The sequence below is a fragment of the Hipposideros armiger genome, unplaced genomic scaffold, assembly GCF_001890085.2.
Source record: "Hipposideros armiger isolate ML-2016 unplaced genomic scaffold, ASM189008v1 scaffold_235, whole genome shotgun sequence".
Lineage (NCBI taxonomy): Eukaryota > Metazoa > Chordata > Mammalia > Chiroptera > Hipposideridae > Hipposideros > Hipposideros armiger.
The window spans coordinates 2,252,990-2,269,172 of record NW_017731585.1 but is presented as its reverse complement, the minus strand read 5'-3'; the positions used below and the strand labels follow the sequence as shown (position 1 = coordinate 2,269,172).

The 16,183-nt window shown below is 46.1% G+C and overlaps 1 protein-coding gene across 3 annotated transcripts in view; it reads left to right on the top strand.

Annotated features, from left to right (window-relative positions):
- WDFY4 (WDFY family member 4) overlaps positions 1-16,183 on the top strand; it is a 323,059-nt gene that overhangs the window by 100,553 nt on the left and 206,323 nt on the right. For all 3 annotated transcript variants that reach the window (XM_019655081.1, XM_019655082.1, XM_019655080.1), the window contains exons 14-19: positions 7,321-7,535; positions 8,784-8,878; positions 9,788-10,025; positions 10,449-10,525; positions 11,588-11,809; positions 12,520-12,698. In XM_019655081.1, coding sequence (XP_019510626.1) covers positions 7,321-7,535; positions 8,784-8,878; positions 9,788-10,025; positions 10,449-10,525; positions 11,588-11,809; positions 12,520-12,698 — 1,026 coding nt within the window. The remainder of the gene's footprint in view (positions 1-7,320; positions 7,536-8,783; positions 8,879-9,787; positions 10,026-10,448; positions 10,526-11,587; positions 11,810-12,519; positions 12,699-16,183) is intronic.

Here is a 16,183-nt window from a genome sequence, read left to right as displayed (position 1 = left end):
ACCAAAGTTTCTTAATCCAGTCATCTACCGATGGGCATTTTGGTTGTTTCCTAGTCTTAGCTATTGTGAATAACGCCGCAATGAACATAGGGGTACATATATTTTTCTGGATTAATGTCTTGGGTTTTTTGGATAAATACTTAAGATTGGAATTGCTGGGTCACAAGGTAGTTCCATTTCCAGCTTTTTGAGATACCTCCATACTGATTTCCATAGTGGCTGCACCAGCCTGCAGTCCCAACAGCAGTGCACCAGGGTTCCCTTTTCCCCACAGCCTCGCCAGCATTTGTTGTTTGTTGATTTATTGATGATAGCCATTCTGATTTTCATTCCTATTTTAAATCTAAGGAAACTGAGGCTTAGAGAAAGTAACTAGCCCAAGTTTGCCTATCAATTAGTGTCAAACCAGCACAAGAACATGCTCTGGGTAGATACTTGCATGCCCTGTGCCTAGCAGATGAAGGAATGGTGAATGTTTACATGGAAGTTCAGAAGCAACACACCAGGCTTTGAGCCACAGTCTGCTGTGAATAGATCCCTCATTTCCACAGTTCTCTACAGTCTTGTTCAAGGGACCTTCTCCAGATAATCATGGATGGAAATCCATTAACAACAACAACAAATCTGTTTAAAAAATATCTCTTAATAAAAAGAGTTGTTTTGGCAGTTTACTTTGGCCCAAGCAGTAGAGACACTCAGAGTAAGTTAATGCATCTCTTCCTGGGCAACCTGAGGATGCCCCAGCCACAGGTGGGAATGGCTCTGGTCGCAGGGTGGTGCTGGGTCTCTGGGAGCCTTCCCTTGGGCCCCACTGCTTACCTGACCCAGCTATCATGGAGTGAGGGAGTGTGTCCAAGGTAATAGAAAATCTTCATAGATGTTTCAGGTTCCAGGCTGTGCAGGCACCATCCTGGATGGATGTTTATAAGCTGATTTCCCCAGTGATGTTCTCATGCTCCATCTCAGGACTGACCACAGACTCATTGCAGGGGTGAATAAGCTGGGCTGACAATGACCCATGACCTCCAGCCTTTCCCTGAAAGGCCATGCTCACTCTCACCCCCTGGCCTTTGCACGTGCTGTCCCCTCTCCCAGAAGGACTTGATTCCCCTGCTGACCTGGCTCTCTCTTCATTATCCTTCAATACTTATTCGGCACCTCACCTTTTCTGACCACCTCCTCAGCCCCCTGGGTTAGGTGTACTTCCTGGGTCCTAGAACACTTTGCGCCCTTGTGCTTGCACGTACCAGGCAGCTATTGTGTCTGAGGCACAGAGATAGGTGCTGAAGAGTTGAAGAGTTATCACCTCAGGTAGCAATGCACTGTTAGGTGGGAGCTGAGCCGGGCAGGGAAGCAAGACAGTGATAGAGGTAGGTAGGTAGATAGGAGAGAGAGAGAGAGAGAGAGGGAGGGAGGGAGGGAGGGAGGGAGAGAGAGAGAGAGGGAGAGAGATACAAATGAGCTTGTCAAAGTATGGTATTTATAACGATTGAAGTATGGACACAGTACTGGTTGGGAAAGTCAGAAAAGGTTTCTTAGATGAGAACACATGTGAATTGTCTTTTGAATAATAAGTAGAAGCTCAGCAAAAGGATAGGATTGGACAGCACTTTCCCAACTTTGGGCATCAATCAAAAAGGATGTGGCATATTCAGCAAAAGGTGAGAATGTTACTGGGGCTGGAGTACAGGGAGAACCAAAGGGGAGGATGGGAACTAAAGCTGGAAAGAGACAAATACTGTGTAAATATAAGATCCCTGGCTTCTGTTACCAGGAAGCATTGGCTATCATATGTATGTAATTTGTAAAAGAAGCAGAAGATTTAGAACAGGTATCCATATGCATCTTGGTCTCAATTGCAAATCTATACGAGTACATCAAGGATGCCATGCATTTAGACATAAGTTCTACTGATTTGATGGGATTTAGACCCTTTCTGCACCTAAACCAGGGTCACAAACTCCTATGCTTACAAGGTCATATGGGCACTGTAAATATCAGGCTGGTCAGACTGTGGCAAAATGGAAAGTTTACATCTGTATAAAGAGAGGACTAAGCAAGCAAAGAAGAAAACTGCAACAGCTTATTAAATAAAACACATCTGTGGGCCTTATTTATCTCTGGCATCTCATTAATAGTCTTTGATCGTAAAAGCTGAAGTCATTTAAATTGTACCATCTCTCTTCCAAAATCATCAAACCAAGAATATTTCAACAAAATTGGAACAAACAACTAATACACATTTGAGTAGCTCAATAGAAGTCCTTAGTTCTTTTTAAGTGTCTGGGGGAAGCAGATGCGGGACATCTGATGGTTTTTATGTCTATGTCAGGGCACTGTGGTTAATGTCCAGAAGACACAACGTGAACTGATGTACCCAAGGCCCATGCCTTTTTGAAAGGACCCCCCCCCACCAGGACCCAGCCCTCATTGGGCTCTGGGGCCATATTAATCTGAACCAGGAGGGAAAATGGGGAGAGAGAGAGGAAGAAGAATAAACATCCACAGCTGGACACAAGGATGGATATGAAGGCACAACTGTTAAGCGGAGAAAGCAGAAAACTCCTTAAGGCCACCCCACAAACTGCTCTGTGATAATTTGCCTTAGGGGTCCAGCCTGGTGATCCTGAAAGCTCACCACTGAGCTTAATTGAACCATCATCCCCTTTCCTGCATTGGAAGTAATATGCGTTAGGAAAATCAATCCATTTGTAGGGGGAGAACCAGACTGGTTTCCTGCTAATGCTCATATTTTCACTAAAACCCCATTTTACTGGAACCAACATTGAAAAAAACCAGCACATTTTATTCAAAACAAGGCAATATTGGTATTGACAGAGCTGCAGTGATAATGAGGACGATCAATTTTCCCTCCTCCATTATGGGGCATTGAGCAGTTTTGGAGTAAATTTGTGGCATCATTGGTCAAGATCAGCATTTCTCCCTTTTGAAAACTTTTTGCTTTCTTTCTTTTCTCTTGTTTGTGTATTTAGATTTTAAGTATGTCTGCTCCGGTGGGGGAGGGGGGAAGCAAAAAACAAACAAACGAAAAAGAAAACCAAAAGTCCCCAAAGCAGTAAGTGAAGTGCTAGTATACAAAGTGGAACTTGTAGACTTTTTAAAAAAATTCTTATTCATAATACATTGTGATGTGATTTTTGCATCTTGTTTCATACAACTTTCCAACCCTCCCCCTGAAGACTCCCCAACTCTCCCCCCAAATTAAAAGATGCAGTTACCCAAATCCAAGTTCTGGGAGAGGGAAAGTTTGAGGCAAGAGGGTGGGAGCTCCTTTTCTGTTGTGAGAAGAATGGAGAAGAAAGGCAGAGGAGCAGGCTTTGCAGGATGCAGGAAGGGCTGCTTTTAGCATCAGAAGAAAGATCTGAGGACAGTTAAGGATATTGGGTACACTTCCACATGGAAGTGTTCTTCAAAATAAAAGTGATGGAACTGCTTATTGCAAATGAGTCTTGGCATTTCTACCTTCTGTTCCTGGTTGCTGTTGGCTACACATATGCCTCTACCAGCTCAGGCTGGCTGTGCAGACATCACAGGGACAGGGAAGGGGGTCATCTCCATTCCATTCCAGCTGCTATAATAAGATACCATGGAGTGGGTGGCTTATCAGTAGCACACATTTATTTATCGCAGTTCTGCAGGCTGGGAAGTCCAAGATCATGGTGCTGGCAGAACTGGTGTCTGGTGAGATATTGATGGCCGTCTTGGAGGGAGCTCTCTGGGGTTTTTTTTTAGAAGGGCAATGATTCCACTTTTGGGTCTCCACATTCATGATCTAATCACCTCCCAAAAGCCCCACCTTTAAATACCATCGCATTAGGGATTAGGTTTCAGCATATGAATGTTGGGGGAACACAAACATTCAGTCCTTTGCAGGGACTATCATCTTTGAGTGATTAGATCTCTCATTGACATCAGTGATGTTGGTAAAACAATGACATTTCAGAATGGCAAAATCCTCCTTGGAGGAGGTCCATTCTAATGTAGGTAGTTAAACTTAAAACTAAAATTGAATAGTCTAAAATTTTAAATCTGAAATGTTACTGAAGGTTTTATAAAGATGGGAATTTTTTTTTTTAGCTGAGCCATCCTGCCACCTGTTGGCAGCTCAGCGGCTGCTCAGCTTGGGCTGGGACTCGAACCGCTGTTTCTCAGAGCTCAAATTCTTGAGTGAGCTCTTAACCAACTGAGCCACTCGGCCAGCCCAAAGATGGGAATTTTACTGAATGCCACCAGTTTCAGTCAGGAGCTATAGGCACCATACTTCTGGGAGGAAGGTTGGAAGACAGGAGGGTGAGCTGTATAACCCATTCATTTTTTAAAAACAATTTAGAAACTGATGATCAATAGTGTAAGTATGTTTCACCATACAATTTAATCCTTGAAACATATATGCTAAAAAACTGTGTTCGTGGCCTGTGGTAGAATGCCATCTTACTAATTTCTGTACTTTAGTGATACATTCTCTTGACCATCTCTGGGCAGAGCCCCCTAAATAACTGCAATTGTGGGGAGGAGATGGTGGAGTGAGGTTTTGCCCTAACTATGTGGCCTGGATAAGTGACTTCTCTGGGCTCAGTTTTCTCAGCTGTAAAATGGGGATAATAGTAGTACCTCCCTCATAGGTTTCCTCATAGGAATTGCATGATCTATACATGTAAACATGCTTTGACTAGGGCCTGGCACATCCTGAACACCCAGAAAATATTCCCATCACAGGGTAAAATTTGGTCCCCAAAGTAGGTGCCAGGCCTGGACTCTCTTCTAACTCCAAGAGCTCCATGAAATGTGTGAGGGGCTGTGGGGAACTCCTCCCTTCCTGGACTGTGTAAATTCTCTGCTAGAATACTTCTCCCACTGGGCTGAGATTCTCTTCACCTGTTTCACCTTTAGTCTGTGATTCCCTTGAGAGCAGGGACATATTCACTTTGAAATGCCTAGAACTTTCCCCAGACATGACACTGAAGAGTCAGTTAATACTTCTTTGCTGGAGAAGAGGAAGACAGGGAAGCAGGGAAGGACTCCAAGAAAGCCTTCATGGGGGACACGTGTGGGTGAAGTGGCTTGAGACTTGGTGGGACCAGAAGCCTGTCCTCATTAGATAAAGATTATTCAATAAGCGCTTTGTGGTTACTCCTGGCTTTACATGGTGCACCAACCTAGATGCATCTACACTGTCATAGATCTCTTTGTTTAAAACCACAAGCTAGGGCAAAGATTTGCAGTGTAAAAAAGCATGCTAGTGCCTCAGGTTTGGTTCCCTGGACGTGGAGCCCAAGACAGGAGTACAGGTGATGGGGGCTTATTGATGGGAGGATGTAGGGAAGGGAGTGATAAGCGGGATGGGGCAGGCGAAGGAGCTGAGTGGGCATGAGCTGTGAGCTGAAGTCTAGCTTCAGCCTGAGCCCCTTGGGTTACTGGGGCAAGAATTGTACCACAGAGACTAAAGGACATGACCTCACAGGCTACAGTTTGGTGTGTGTGTGTGTGTGTGTGTGCTCACATACATATATATTTATCTGTTTATTTATGTGGTATGTTTGCATGTCTATGCTTATATATGTGTATGTACATACACATATGCATGTGCACATGTGTTTATGTATGCACACACAATTTATATATGTGTGTGCATGCATGCATAAATATACGAGATCGGACAATTAAGTTCACGAACTCCTAGAAAAAGTGCTCCATACCTCATTGCTGAATTTCACTATGGTCACCTTCAAAGTATTCCCCTTGGGAAGCTATGCACCGATGCCAGCACCTAGTCCACCCTTCAAAACAATTTTGGAACTCTTTTTCTGGAATGGCCATCAGAGCTATCGTATTACACTTGATGTCCTGAATGTCATCACAATGTCTTCCTTTCAATATTTATCTTTGGGTAAAGAAAGAAGTCACTGATGGCCAGATCAGGTGAGTAGGGAAGATGTTCCAATACAGTTATTTGTTTACTGGCTGAAAACTCCCTCACAGACATTGCCATGTGAGCTGGTGCATTGTCATGATGCAAGAACCATGAATTGTTGGTGAAAAGTTCAGGTCATCTAACTTTTTCATGCAACCTTTTCAGCACTTCCAAATAGTAAACTTGGTTAACTCTTTGTCCAGGCAGGGCAGCTCCCACTTAAAGGAGGGCAGTCCTCCAGAGAAGGAGCACCCAGAACGGAGGTCTGGGTGGGACCACCGTAGCATCCACTGCAGAAAAATCCCATTAAGATCTAATTGGTATCCTCTCACTTCAGATAATATCTTATATAACAGTAAAAGAGATTTTTAAGAAGAAAATTTCACCCCCCCCTCCCATTTATATATCTAGGGACTGTTGGAAATTACAGAAGTTTATCTGTTTATGAAGAAAGGAAGATTGTCAAGACAATCAAGACAATCTTATATTTGGCTCAAATATTTACTGAACTGACTTTATGCACTCACTTCCAGGACCTAAAGATTGAGCGGTGACTTGAAATCTCATAGGCTAAGAGCACACCTGTCTGTGTGTCAAAATGTACTTAAAACAGAGAGCTGGACAAAGGACAATTGGAGGGTGGTGGGGAGGAGATGACACCTGGTGGGTGATGGGGAGATGTCAACGATGGCTTCCACAGGAGCTGTGCTCCTCTCTGGGTGTGGTTAAGTACGTGATGGCAAAGAGGGCTGCATATTCCACAGCCAGTGGTGTGTGTGGGTTACTTCCTGAATCTTGTACTTCCAGGTGAAGTCCACCTTCTATGTCAGGGGTACAAACTCAAAGGCAAGACTGTTAAATGAGTCAGCTGTGGGGTGGGAGGGGAGATGTGGGACCCACTAAAGGGCACAGCCACTACCCAACTCCAACTGCTTCTCAACAGGTACAGGATTGCAAATCTTCCTGACCAGATCTTTCCTTCTTTTGAGAGAAGCCACATGTCTGCACTTTTATACAAAATCTTTAGGCTTTTACATTTTAGCAATTAATTGAGAAACTACTTAAATGTTGTGTGGGTCAAATACCACCCATCTCTGGGGCAGATGTGGGTCATGCCTGCCAGTGTGCAGTCTCTGATTTAAGCTGTCTGCCTCTTCGGCAGCTGATTCCAGCAGCGCATGTTCTCTTGTAGACTGGCCTCCAGGGCATGACCCTGTGTGTGAGGAGGGCATTGTCTGAGGATCCTGGAGACAGACTAGAGTGCAGGCTGTGGTGGGCTCAGCCTTCTTTCTCCACAACCAACTTGAGGCCTGGTGGGGAGCCTATCAAAATTCCCCACAAAATATTTTGCTCTCAGGGACTCATGGTTGCCTCTGGTTACCTTTTAGCTTTCCCAGGAGATCCAGTGTTCCATGGCCAGTCACATCCAGTCCCTGGTGAAATCAGAGAAGAACCGTCAGGTCATGTGTGAGGCAGGGATGCTCAGGACCCTCATGACCTCCTGCCACCACATCTTGACTACCAGCAGCAGCCCCCTGCACTCGGGCCTCATCAGGATTTTTGAAAAGCTTGCTTCTCAAGCCATTGAACCAGATGTGTTAAGGTACCACGTGCTGCACATAAAACACTGCTGAGCCTATGACAGCTGTGCTCATGCATGCACAGTAGGCAGGAGGAGTGCACAGGAACAGGTGTCCCCATGCTCCTCTGTGGCCCTTCCCAGCATTGGACAGTGCAAATCCAGGGAGAAGCCATGGGACTGTTCGGGTGGTGTGTGAGCCCACAAAGCAGAGGCCCTTCCATGAGCTGATGGTCTCAGGGAGAGGGGACAATAGTCAAAGCGTCCTGCAACAACCCAGAACAGCTCTGTGGGGATGCTCGGGGGAGAGTGCTGGAGCTATTCAGAGCTGGGAGAACCACAGTTGGGAGATTGGGTGTAAAGAGGAGGGGTCTCAAGGAAGCCAGCCTGCCTGGTGAGCCCTGAGGCCTTTGCAGCCATTCACCAGCCCAGGAGAGGAGGGAGCCCGGAAGGGGAAGATGCTCTACTGAGAGTGGTGCGGCTGTGAGGGCCTGACTGTGCCTGAGCAGCTAGCCTGCAGGGAGCTTAGGTGGTGTGAGGGCCAGCAGCTGGGACTCCTGATAAGGAGGGGCTCAGAGGCAGCACAATTGTAATCTGTGGGGGCCTTCATGGCAGCCCCTACATGAAGCCATATGTTTACTGGAGAACTGCAGCAGGGAGGGAAGAACCACAGGGTAGAGCAGGCACAGAAGACAAAAAGGCAGAGGAAAGAAAGGCTGCAGGGTGGCCACCCCACCCTGTCATGGTGTAGGGAGGGCGGTGCCCAGGGGGTTCATGGGCCTGCTGGGCCACTGCTGACACACAGGACCAAATGTAGAGGGGACGCAAGGTAACCCCTTCAACCAACAGTCATGGGACCCAGGGGTCAGGCCAGCTTCGTTCACCCTCTGTTCATGCAAGCTGCCAGACAAGGCCACCTTGCTTAATTCAGCTGCTAAGTAAATTCCGTTAGAAACTTATAAACAATGTATGACAAAGTTATTTTCCAACACATTCCTTTTCCATTTAAGGTAGAGTTTGAGGCTTCTAGCTGGTCACTGGTTAAGTCAAAAGCACCTAAAAAGCCAAAACTCATGAGCTCTCTAATCTGGGAGCTAAGAGAGGGGTGGCTTGTTTGTGCATGACTTGAGGAAAGGGTCTAGGCGGAGAGAGGTAAGCTTGGAGGGAGAATCAGGGAGCACTGAGATCTAGGAAAGTATTCACATGAAGCTGCAGAAAACTTCTACCCACAAAATGTCTTCATCTGGTTCTCTTATATGTTATGATACTTAGACAGTTTTTAGGCCTTGGAACTCCCCCGCCTCAGTCGGCTGCAATGAGAATTCCCAATTCATCTCGTGTGCATGGAGGGGACTCTGGATGCTCAGGTGAGGACAGAGGAAAAAATGGGCAGCTTAAGGGGAATTAAGAGGGAATGTGTATTCCTTATAAGGGCTCATTTACAACAGACAGGAAGCAGACAGATTTCAAGAAGGCTCAATGGAGCAAATGAGGAAAAGCCAAGGGATTGGTAGTCCCAGAGAGAGGCCAGATCTGAAAGGAAAAGGACGGCCCTTATCCCATATGACAGGTGATGATGAGCACATTCTTGACCCCGTTGGGCCCAGATCACAGGAACAGTGATAGGGTCATGACACAGCTGGACTATCCGGAGCTGCACTTGGATGGAGGTGCCCAGGGGCAGCTTTCTGTAAAGCTTACAACTCAGGGGAGAGTTAGGGATCAGGAGGTCAAAGCATTGGGTGGGTCTCCTAATGTCAGGCATGGTACCTGGAAGGATGCTGGCCCAAGGAACCAGCTTGGAGAAAAGGAAGCCATGGATGTACTGAATGTAAGGTCACATAGGACATCAAAGCAATTGGAAAGCAAAATAGAGTCCAGTTTGGGCTGGGAGCTAGAGGTGGGAGACAAGAGCTTTCAGGGAGACAGCCTGTTATGAAAGAGAGTGCAGAGGTTGGCGAGCCAGCCCAAAGCCTCAGAGAGTGACTGCCAGTGGGGCAAGCCAAGGACAGCAACAGAAAGACGGGACATGATGGAATTAAAGGGAGAAATTTCTAGGAGGAGCAGGTTGTGCCATGGTTCAGAGTTATCAAAACCAGCAGGGAGCCCTGATGGACAGGCCGAGAAGAGCCATCCTTCTGGTGGTTAGGAAATGTATGGTGACTCTGCACAGCCCTCCTTCGAACAGCTGTGGCAGAAATGGCAGGGCTATTGTCAGAAGAAGCGGGTAAATGCTTTGAGCAAAGATGCATCTCTTCTCTTGCTTGCTGCCTTAGGGTCACAGGCAGGGGTACCAGTGACTGTTGAGAATCCTGCGCGAGCCACCCAGGATGCCAGCCCATGCTCAGCAGCCACACAGACCCTCAGGCCCTCGGGGCCATTCCAGGGCTCCACTACTGCCCTTCAGATGGCACTGAGCCTCATCTCCATGACCTCCCCGCGCAACCTGCAACCTCAGAGGGCTGCCTTGGCTCCATCATTCGTGGAATTTGACATGTCTGTGGAAGGTTATGGGTATGACAGGCTTTTGTATATTTGAAATATGCTTTATGAATTTCCCAGTGCCTGATTATAAATGAATTATAATATTGATTACAAAATTGTAGTTCCCATCAGCTCTTACCACGCAGCAGTAGACTATGTCTGGGTCACGGACATGCATCTACTCAGTGGCTTTCTAGGGGCAGCATCCCCAGCTGTGTAGGGCCCAGGACCCTTTCCTTCCCCTGGCATGTCTGCATTCTAGAATGTTCTTTCCTCCTCCAGCCTCCAGGTGGATTCCTTCTCTTAGGGCCATGGTACCAGCATCAGCTCTTTTCTGTCCTTGGGGCCTCATGGTCTAAGAGCTAGTGAGGCCCCTGCAGAGGGACAGAGGGGAGCTGTCACAGCAGAGGCTGGCATGCAGGTCAATGATCTGAGACACTTTCCTGTTTCCAGCTGTTTGTTTATACCGACCCTGTCTACGGTTATGGGAACCAGCACCGAGTACTCAGTCTCCGGAGGAATTGGGGCAGGTAGGTGCTTTACAGGGGGTTAGCTCACTGAGCTCTCCTCATTCTGCCTGGGGACTAAGTCCTTAGGGGGCCTTGATTTCAGATTTCCATTTAGCATTTCAAGAAAGCATGAGTCTTCCTTTTGGTCCTGTGTATCTGTAGATGAGTCATCCTTCCAGTTTGTCATGCCTCTCTCAGGGCAGGGGTGTGCTGTTCACTGTGTGTCCCAAGTGCCCAGGCCATAACTCTGCATATAGAGAGGGCTCAGTGAGCACTGATGGGCTCAGTGGGTGACTGGGCAGCTGAACCTGAGTTTGATTCATTTTGTCAGTGACTGATAAAGGCTGAAATGGACAACTCACCCTTAGAGAGGAATAGGAGTTCCATGTTGATGGCTATCCAGGAACAAGCCTGTCCTTGGCTTGTGTGGGGATCGACCTGGGCCTTGGTGTGCTTTGCAGTGATGTGCTCAGCTGAGAGCCAGGCACCCTCTGTTAGGGGAACTGGGATCTGGGTTTTCGTGGGAGGGTGGGTGCTCAGGAGCCACTGCATTCATGGCCCATCAGCATGGGGGCACCAAGGTTGATTCTGCTCATTCAGTGAGGAGAGCGGGCCCCAACAGTACTGCCAACCCTGTCCCGAGGTGGGAGGCCATGAGCTCCCCTAGAATGGAGCCTCCCCAACGCAGGCTTCAGCTGGGAGAGGCCAGTGCCCTCTGCCCCACGTAGCATACTGTCCACCTTTAGATCAGGTGACCAGTGAGCCAAATGATGATGGCTCTCAGGGTTGTGCCACCCTCCCCGTCCCCTTGGCAAGGCAGCATGGAATAATACATGGGACAGGATTGCAGAGAGGCTTTGAGGATCTAGGCTGAAGTCCTGGTGGGAAAATGACTTATTCCTGAGAGAATGAATAAGGAGACAAGAGCACCCTGCTGGGTGGGATTGAGGTAATGTGGGCATGAGTCAGGCGAGGCACATTGCCAGCACACAGTAGGACCACCCAGACGGAGAGTGACAGTGAATCTAGACAAGCTTCTATGGCCGGCTAAAGCCTAAGGGTGTGCCTCTGTTCTGACCCCAGGTGCTGCCAGGTCCTTCCCTCCCCCCGGGGGCCTGACCTTCTCCTGCTGGTTCCTGATCAGCAGACACAGCACTGTCACCGAGGGCCAGCCGCTGCACTTCCTAACCCTGGTACGCCACCTGGCCAGGACCGAGCAGCCCTTTGTCTGCTTCTCAGTCAGCCTCTGCCTGGAAGACCTCTCCTTGATTGTGTCTACAGAAGAGAAAGAGTTTCAGCCCCTGGGTAAGGTGTTGGGAGCCAAAGTTGGTTTCGTCCACACTTGGGGGAAATGGGGCTAAGTTAGCAGCTCTTGGCACAAGAGCCCTGGAGTTCAACCCTCTTTAGTATGCTGAGGCTGGTCCTGGCTCTGCTATTTAGAGCTCAGCCTGGCTGTCTAGGTTCACCCACCTGTGATAGCCTGAAGTGGCCTTAGATGGCCACACCCAGCATATCCTTGCCACGCCTGTTGCTCCCACATGCCCTGCGAGTGTCGTAGTGAAGCACCCAGAAGGCCCAGAGGATGGCTTGGCATCCTTGATACACAGCACAACTGCCCTGTCCCTGCTCCCTCTCAGGACCTTGCCAGAAAATGTGCATCACTGTGGTGGCAGGTCTGGTGTGGGCTAAACCTGGAGCCTGACTCCTGGGTTTGCACCCTGGCTGCGTGACCCTGGGCAAGTTACATAATCTCCCTGTGCTTCGGGATGGTAAAATGGGAATTATGATAGCCCCTATCTCACACAGTTGTCATGAAAATGAAATGAACTGATATTTATAACAGTCCTTAAAACAGTGTGACATAAAGCAAGACCTCAGCAATGATAGCTGCTGTTATTATTACTTTATGAGGGGGGCATGGCCATGGTTCCTTGGCCGAAGGCTCCGTTCCTGTTCTCCTGGGTTGCTGCAGCATGAAGCCACACACGAGGTCTGGTGTTTGTTCTCTCTCCCAGATGTTATGGAACCTGAGGATGACTCTGAGCCTTCTGCGGGACGCCAGCTTCGGGTCAGGTGTGGCCAGCTACTGGCTTGTGGTCAGTGGCATCACCTGGCTGTGGTTGTCACCAAGGAAATGAAAAAGAATTGTACTGTTTCTACCTACCTGGATGGACAGGTCATTGGCTCAGCCAAGGTGAGATGGTTCTCCCATTTGCCCTTGCCCCTTGGCCATGCCTCCCAGTCACAACACCCTGGGTGACCTCAGTTTAGTTCTTTGTTTACTTTGGCAGCAGCGGGGTTCACATCCAATGAAATCCCCTTGCTGTCCAGAACACTTGGCTGAGCTCAGGCATAAAAGGGGCACCTTTAGAAAATGGAATAAAGGTCACACAACCAGGGCAGAAGGTAAAACATGGAAATAAGAATACTCGTGGTACTTATGACTGTAAGAATAGCCATAAGAAAATATAAATCTCCAGAGTGAATAAAGCAGGACTTCTCACATTTTTAGATATGAATTCCCCAGGTAGGTCTGAATGGGGTCAGGGGAGGGGCTAAGATTCCACTTTTCTAAGAGGCTTCCTGGTGCATCTAATGCAGCTGATCTGTATGCTACACTTCAGAGCAAGATGCTGGAGCTTGCAAAGGCACCAACACACCTTGCCAGATTTAGAGCAAGACTGGTGAGGAAAGGATGGTCCCCTGCTTAGAGAAGGTAGTGGCTTGAGAAGACATAGTTGGAGGAAGCATTTCATCACTGTCATACAGAAGGCACCTGAGGTCATGAGGTATAAGGGAGAAGAAGCTGGGAGATGAGGGACCTGCTCCAGCAGCGACTGTCAGAGGTCCCTGAAGAAGCCAGAGAGGGATGGGCCCAGAAGACCAAGACCACAGAGGGCAGGTTCCAGAAAGAGCATCTTAACCTAGGCTGCATTCTAGAATCACCTAGGAAGTCTTTAAAGTTTTCTTGCACACTGCACCCCACATCAATTATAGAGAACCTCTGTGGTTGGGATAATTTGTTAATGATGTTGAAATTTCCCAGGTGATTCTAATGTGCAGCCAGAATGGAGAATCTTATGTTAATAGGGTTTGTCAATTTCAACAGTACTGACATTTGGGGATGGATAATTTTGTTGTGGGGGCCTATTCCATGTATAATAGGACATTTAGCAATATCTGTGCCTCACCCACCAAAGTGACATATCATTCCCCTCTCCCCATTTGTGACCACCAAAAATTATCTCCAGACATTTCCAAATTTGCCCTGGGGGGGCAAAATCACCCAGACTGAGAATCATTAGGTTAGAACAACCTAAATTCTTTAGAACACCTAAAGATGAATTTGATGTTATCTTTTGGTAAAATTGTCATACAAGAGGTACTGGTGACCAAAAAGATTTGTTAGGAGCATAAGAAAAACAGGACCTCTAAAACATAAAGTTAACTTTTTTCTCCAGTCATTAACAATACTAGATCCTTTCTCCCTCTTTCCCTTTTCTCCCTTCCTCCCTCCCTCATTAAATATTTATTGAGCACCTACTATGTGGTAGGTGCTGTTTTAGGTGCTGGGAATTGTTCATGCCCACCAGCCAAATACTTCCAGGAGTATGGATGTAGTACAAAACAAAAGTTAGATTTGTTAAGCTTGCTGTAGCAAGAGACTCCTTACTCCATGGGGTAACAAGGAGGTAAGAGGGGCTTATATAGGATTTGGGCTTATTTTAGGTGATTTTGGGCTTATTTTAGGTGATTTTGGGGAGGGTTCAAAGAAGTAAAGTCAGTCTGTTCTGAATTGAGTGCTGTCAGAAAGAGAGGCATTTTGGTGTCTGTGTATGTTTAGAATTTCTGCCCAGGAAGTAGGAGGACTGGAGAAGAAGAAATAGTTACATTAGCCAGGATGGGAGGCATGGTCACCTTCGTGGTCTCAGTGTGTTTGTTTTTATCTGTTCTGGTATGCTTACAGATGGGCTTTTAAAAAATATTTTTCACAGATATGTTTTTATTCTGTCTTGTTTCACAGAATAGGTTGGTATTCTGTGAAATATTAATAGTTCATGCACCTTGAGGCTAAGAGGCATGTCCTATTGATATCTGGATCTCGCTTGCACCTAGCCAGAGGCTCGCACCCAGTAAGCATGCAATAAACACTTGGTGAATTTCATTGAATTTACAGCCACAAAGAGTAACATGGACTGGATGATAGCATAGTTGAGTAAATTGGTACATGAATGAACTTCCGATCTCACAGAACCAGAGAAACTAGTCAGTCAGCAGGGAAGTTGGGAGTAGTGTGACATCATGAGATATGCCAAATGTGCCAAAATATGCCATGGAGAATGGCCAAGGGCCAAGGTTGACAGAATTGACTTCCCAAGATGATCTCAACAAGTTGGTTCAGGGTCAGTAAGTGAAATTTAACTGGGATAAACACACACAGGCCTGTGTTTAGATGCAGACATCCGGGTCAGGACCAGATGGGAGAGCTTATGTTGGGGATCACCCAGCTTAAGGATTGTTCTCAAATGTCAAAGCATTTGTTTTTATTTCCAAGGGAAGGTAAGTTAAATTTAGAAAGGTGGGGAATATTTTAACAGTCCGAATTGAGCATAATGATGTGAGAGTAATTTGACACACATTAAGTTTATAAATTAATCTGAATGGTGTGGTGAGAATACACGGTGGGAATTTGGGAAGAAAAGGGGCAAGCTAGATTGGAGCGGGGGGGGGGGGGGCAGAGCTTCAGTGTGGGATAGAGAGAGAGGGCTCTGCCTGGGAGGATGGGGGAGGGGAGTAAGCACGGTGGACCATGAGCCAGGCAGGCCTGGTGTCTGAAAGCTTGATTGTTTTTATTTGAAAATCTCATTTAATTGGTAGGAAAAAAATATTTCTGAAATCATATGAGCTCTGAGAAAATATGTGTTTATATTCATATAAATATGTATATGAGTTATTTTATATAGTGGTTTTATAGTCTTTATAAAAATAATATAAACATATTTTGAAATAACTGAAAAATAGGCAAAAGTAGAAAGATGATCACATTCCATCTTACCGTAGTTTGTAGTTTCTTTCAGGTTTTTCTCTTAAAAAAATAGTTGTGACTTCATTGTACAGAAAATGTTGTATACTACTTAGTTAACTTATACTATTATTTAAAAAATTGTCCACACGGGCAATAATAAATTAATAAAAATTATTTTTAGTTGAAATTTTAAAAAAATTTTTATTTTATTGAAACTTTTGTTGGGATAATTGTAGGCTAAAATGTAGTTGTAAAAAATAAAAGAGAGAGTAATCTTGTATAATTTTACCAAATTTTTCCCCAAAGGTGACATCTTACAAAACTATAGAACAATATCACAACTAAAATATTGACATAGGTATAATCTACTAATTTATTTAAATTTCCCAGTTTTACTGGTATTTGTGTATTTGGCTTCATACAATTTTATCATATGCATAGTTTCCTGCATCCACGACTACTGCCAAAATACAGACTATTTCCATCACAAGTATCCCTTGTGTTGCCTTTTCATAAAAGTTGTGACTATAGCCACTTCCCACCCACACCTCCTCACCCATCTCTGAACCCTAATCTTGACAACCAGTAATCTAAACTTTTGTCATTTCTCGATGCTATATCTATGGAATCATACAGTATATGACCTTTTAGGA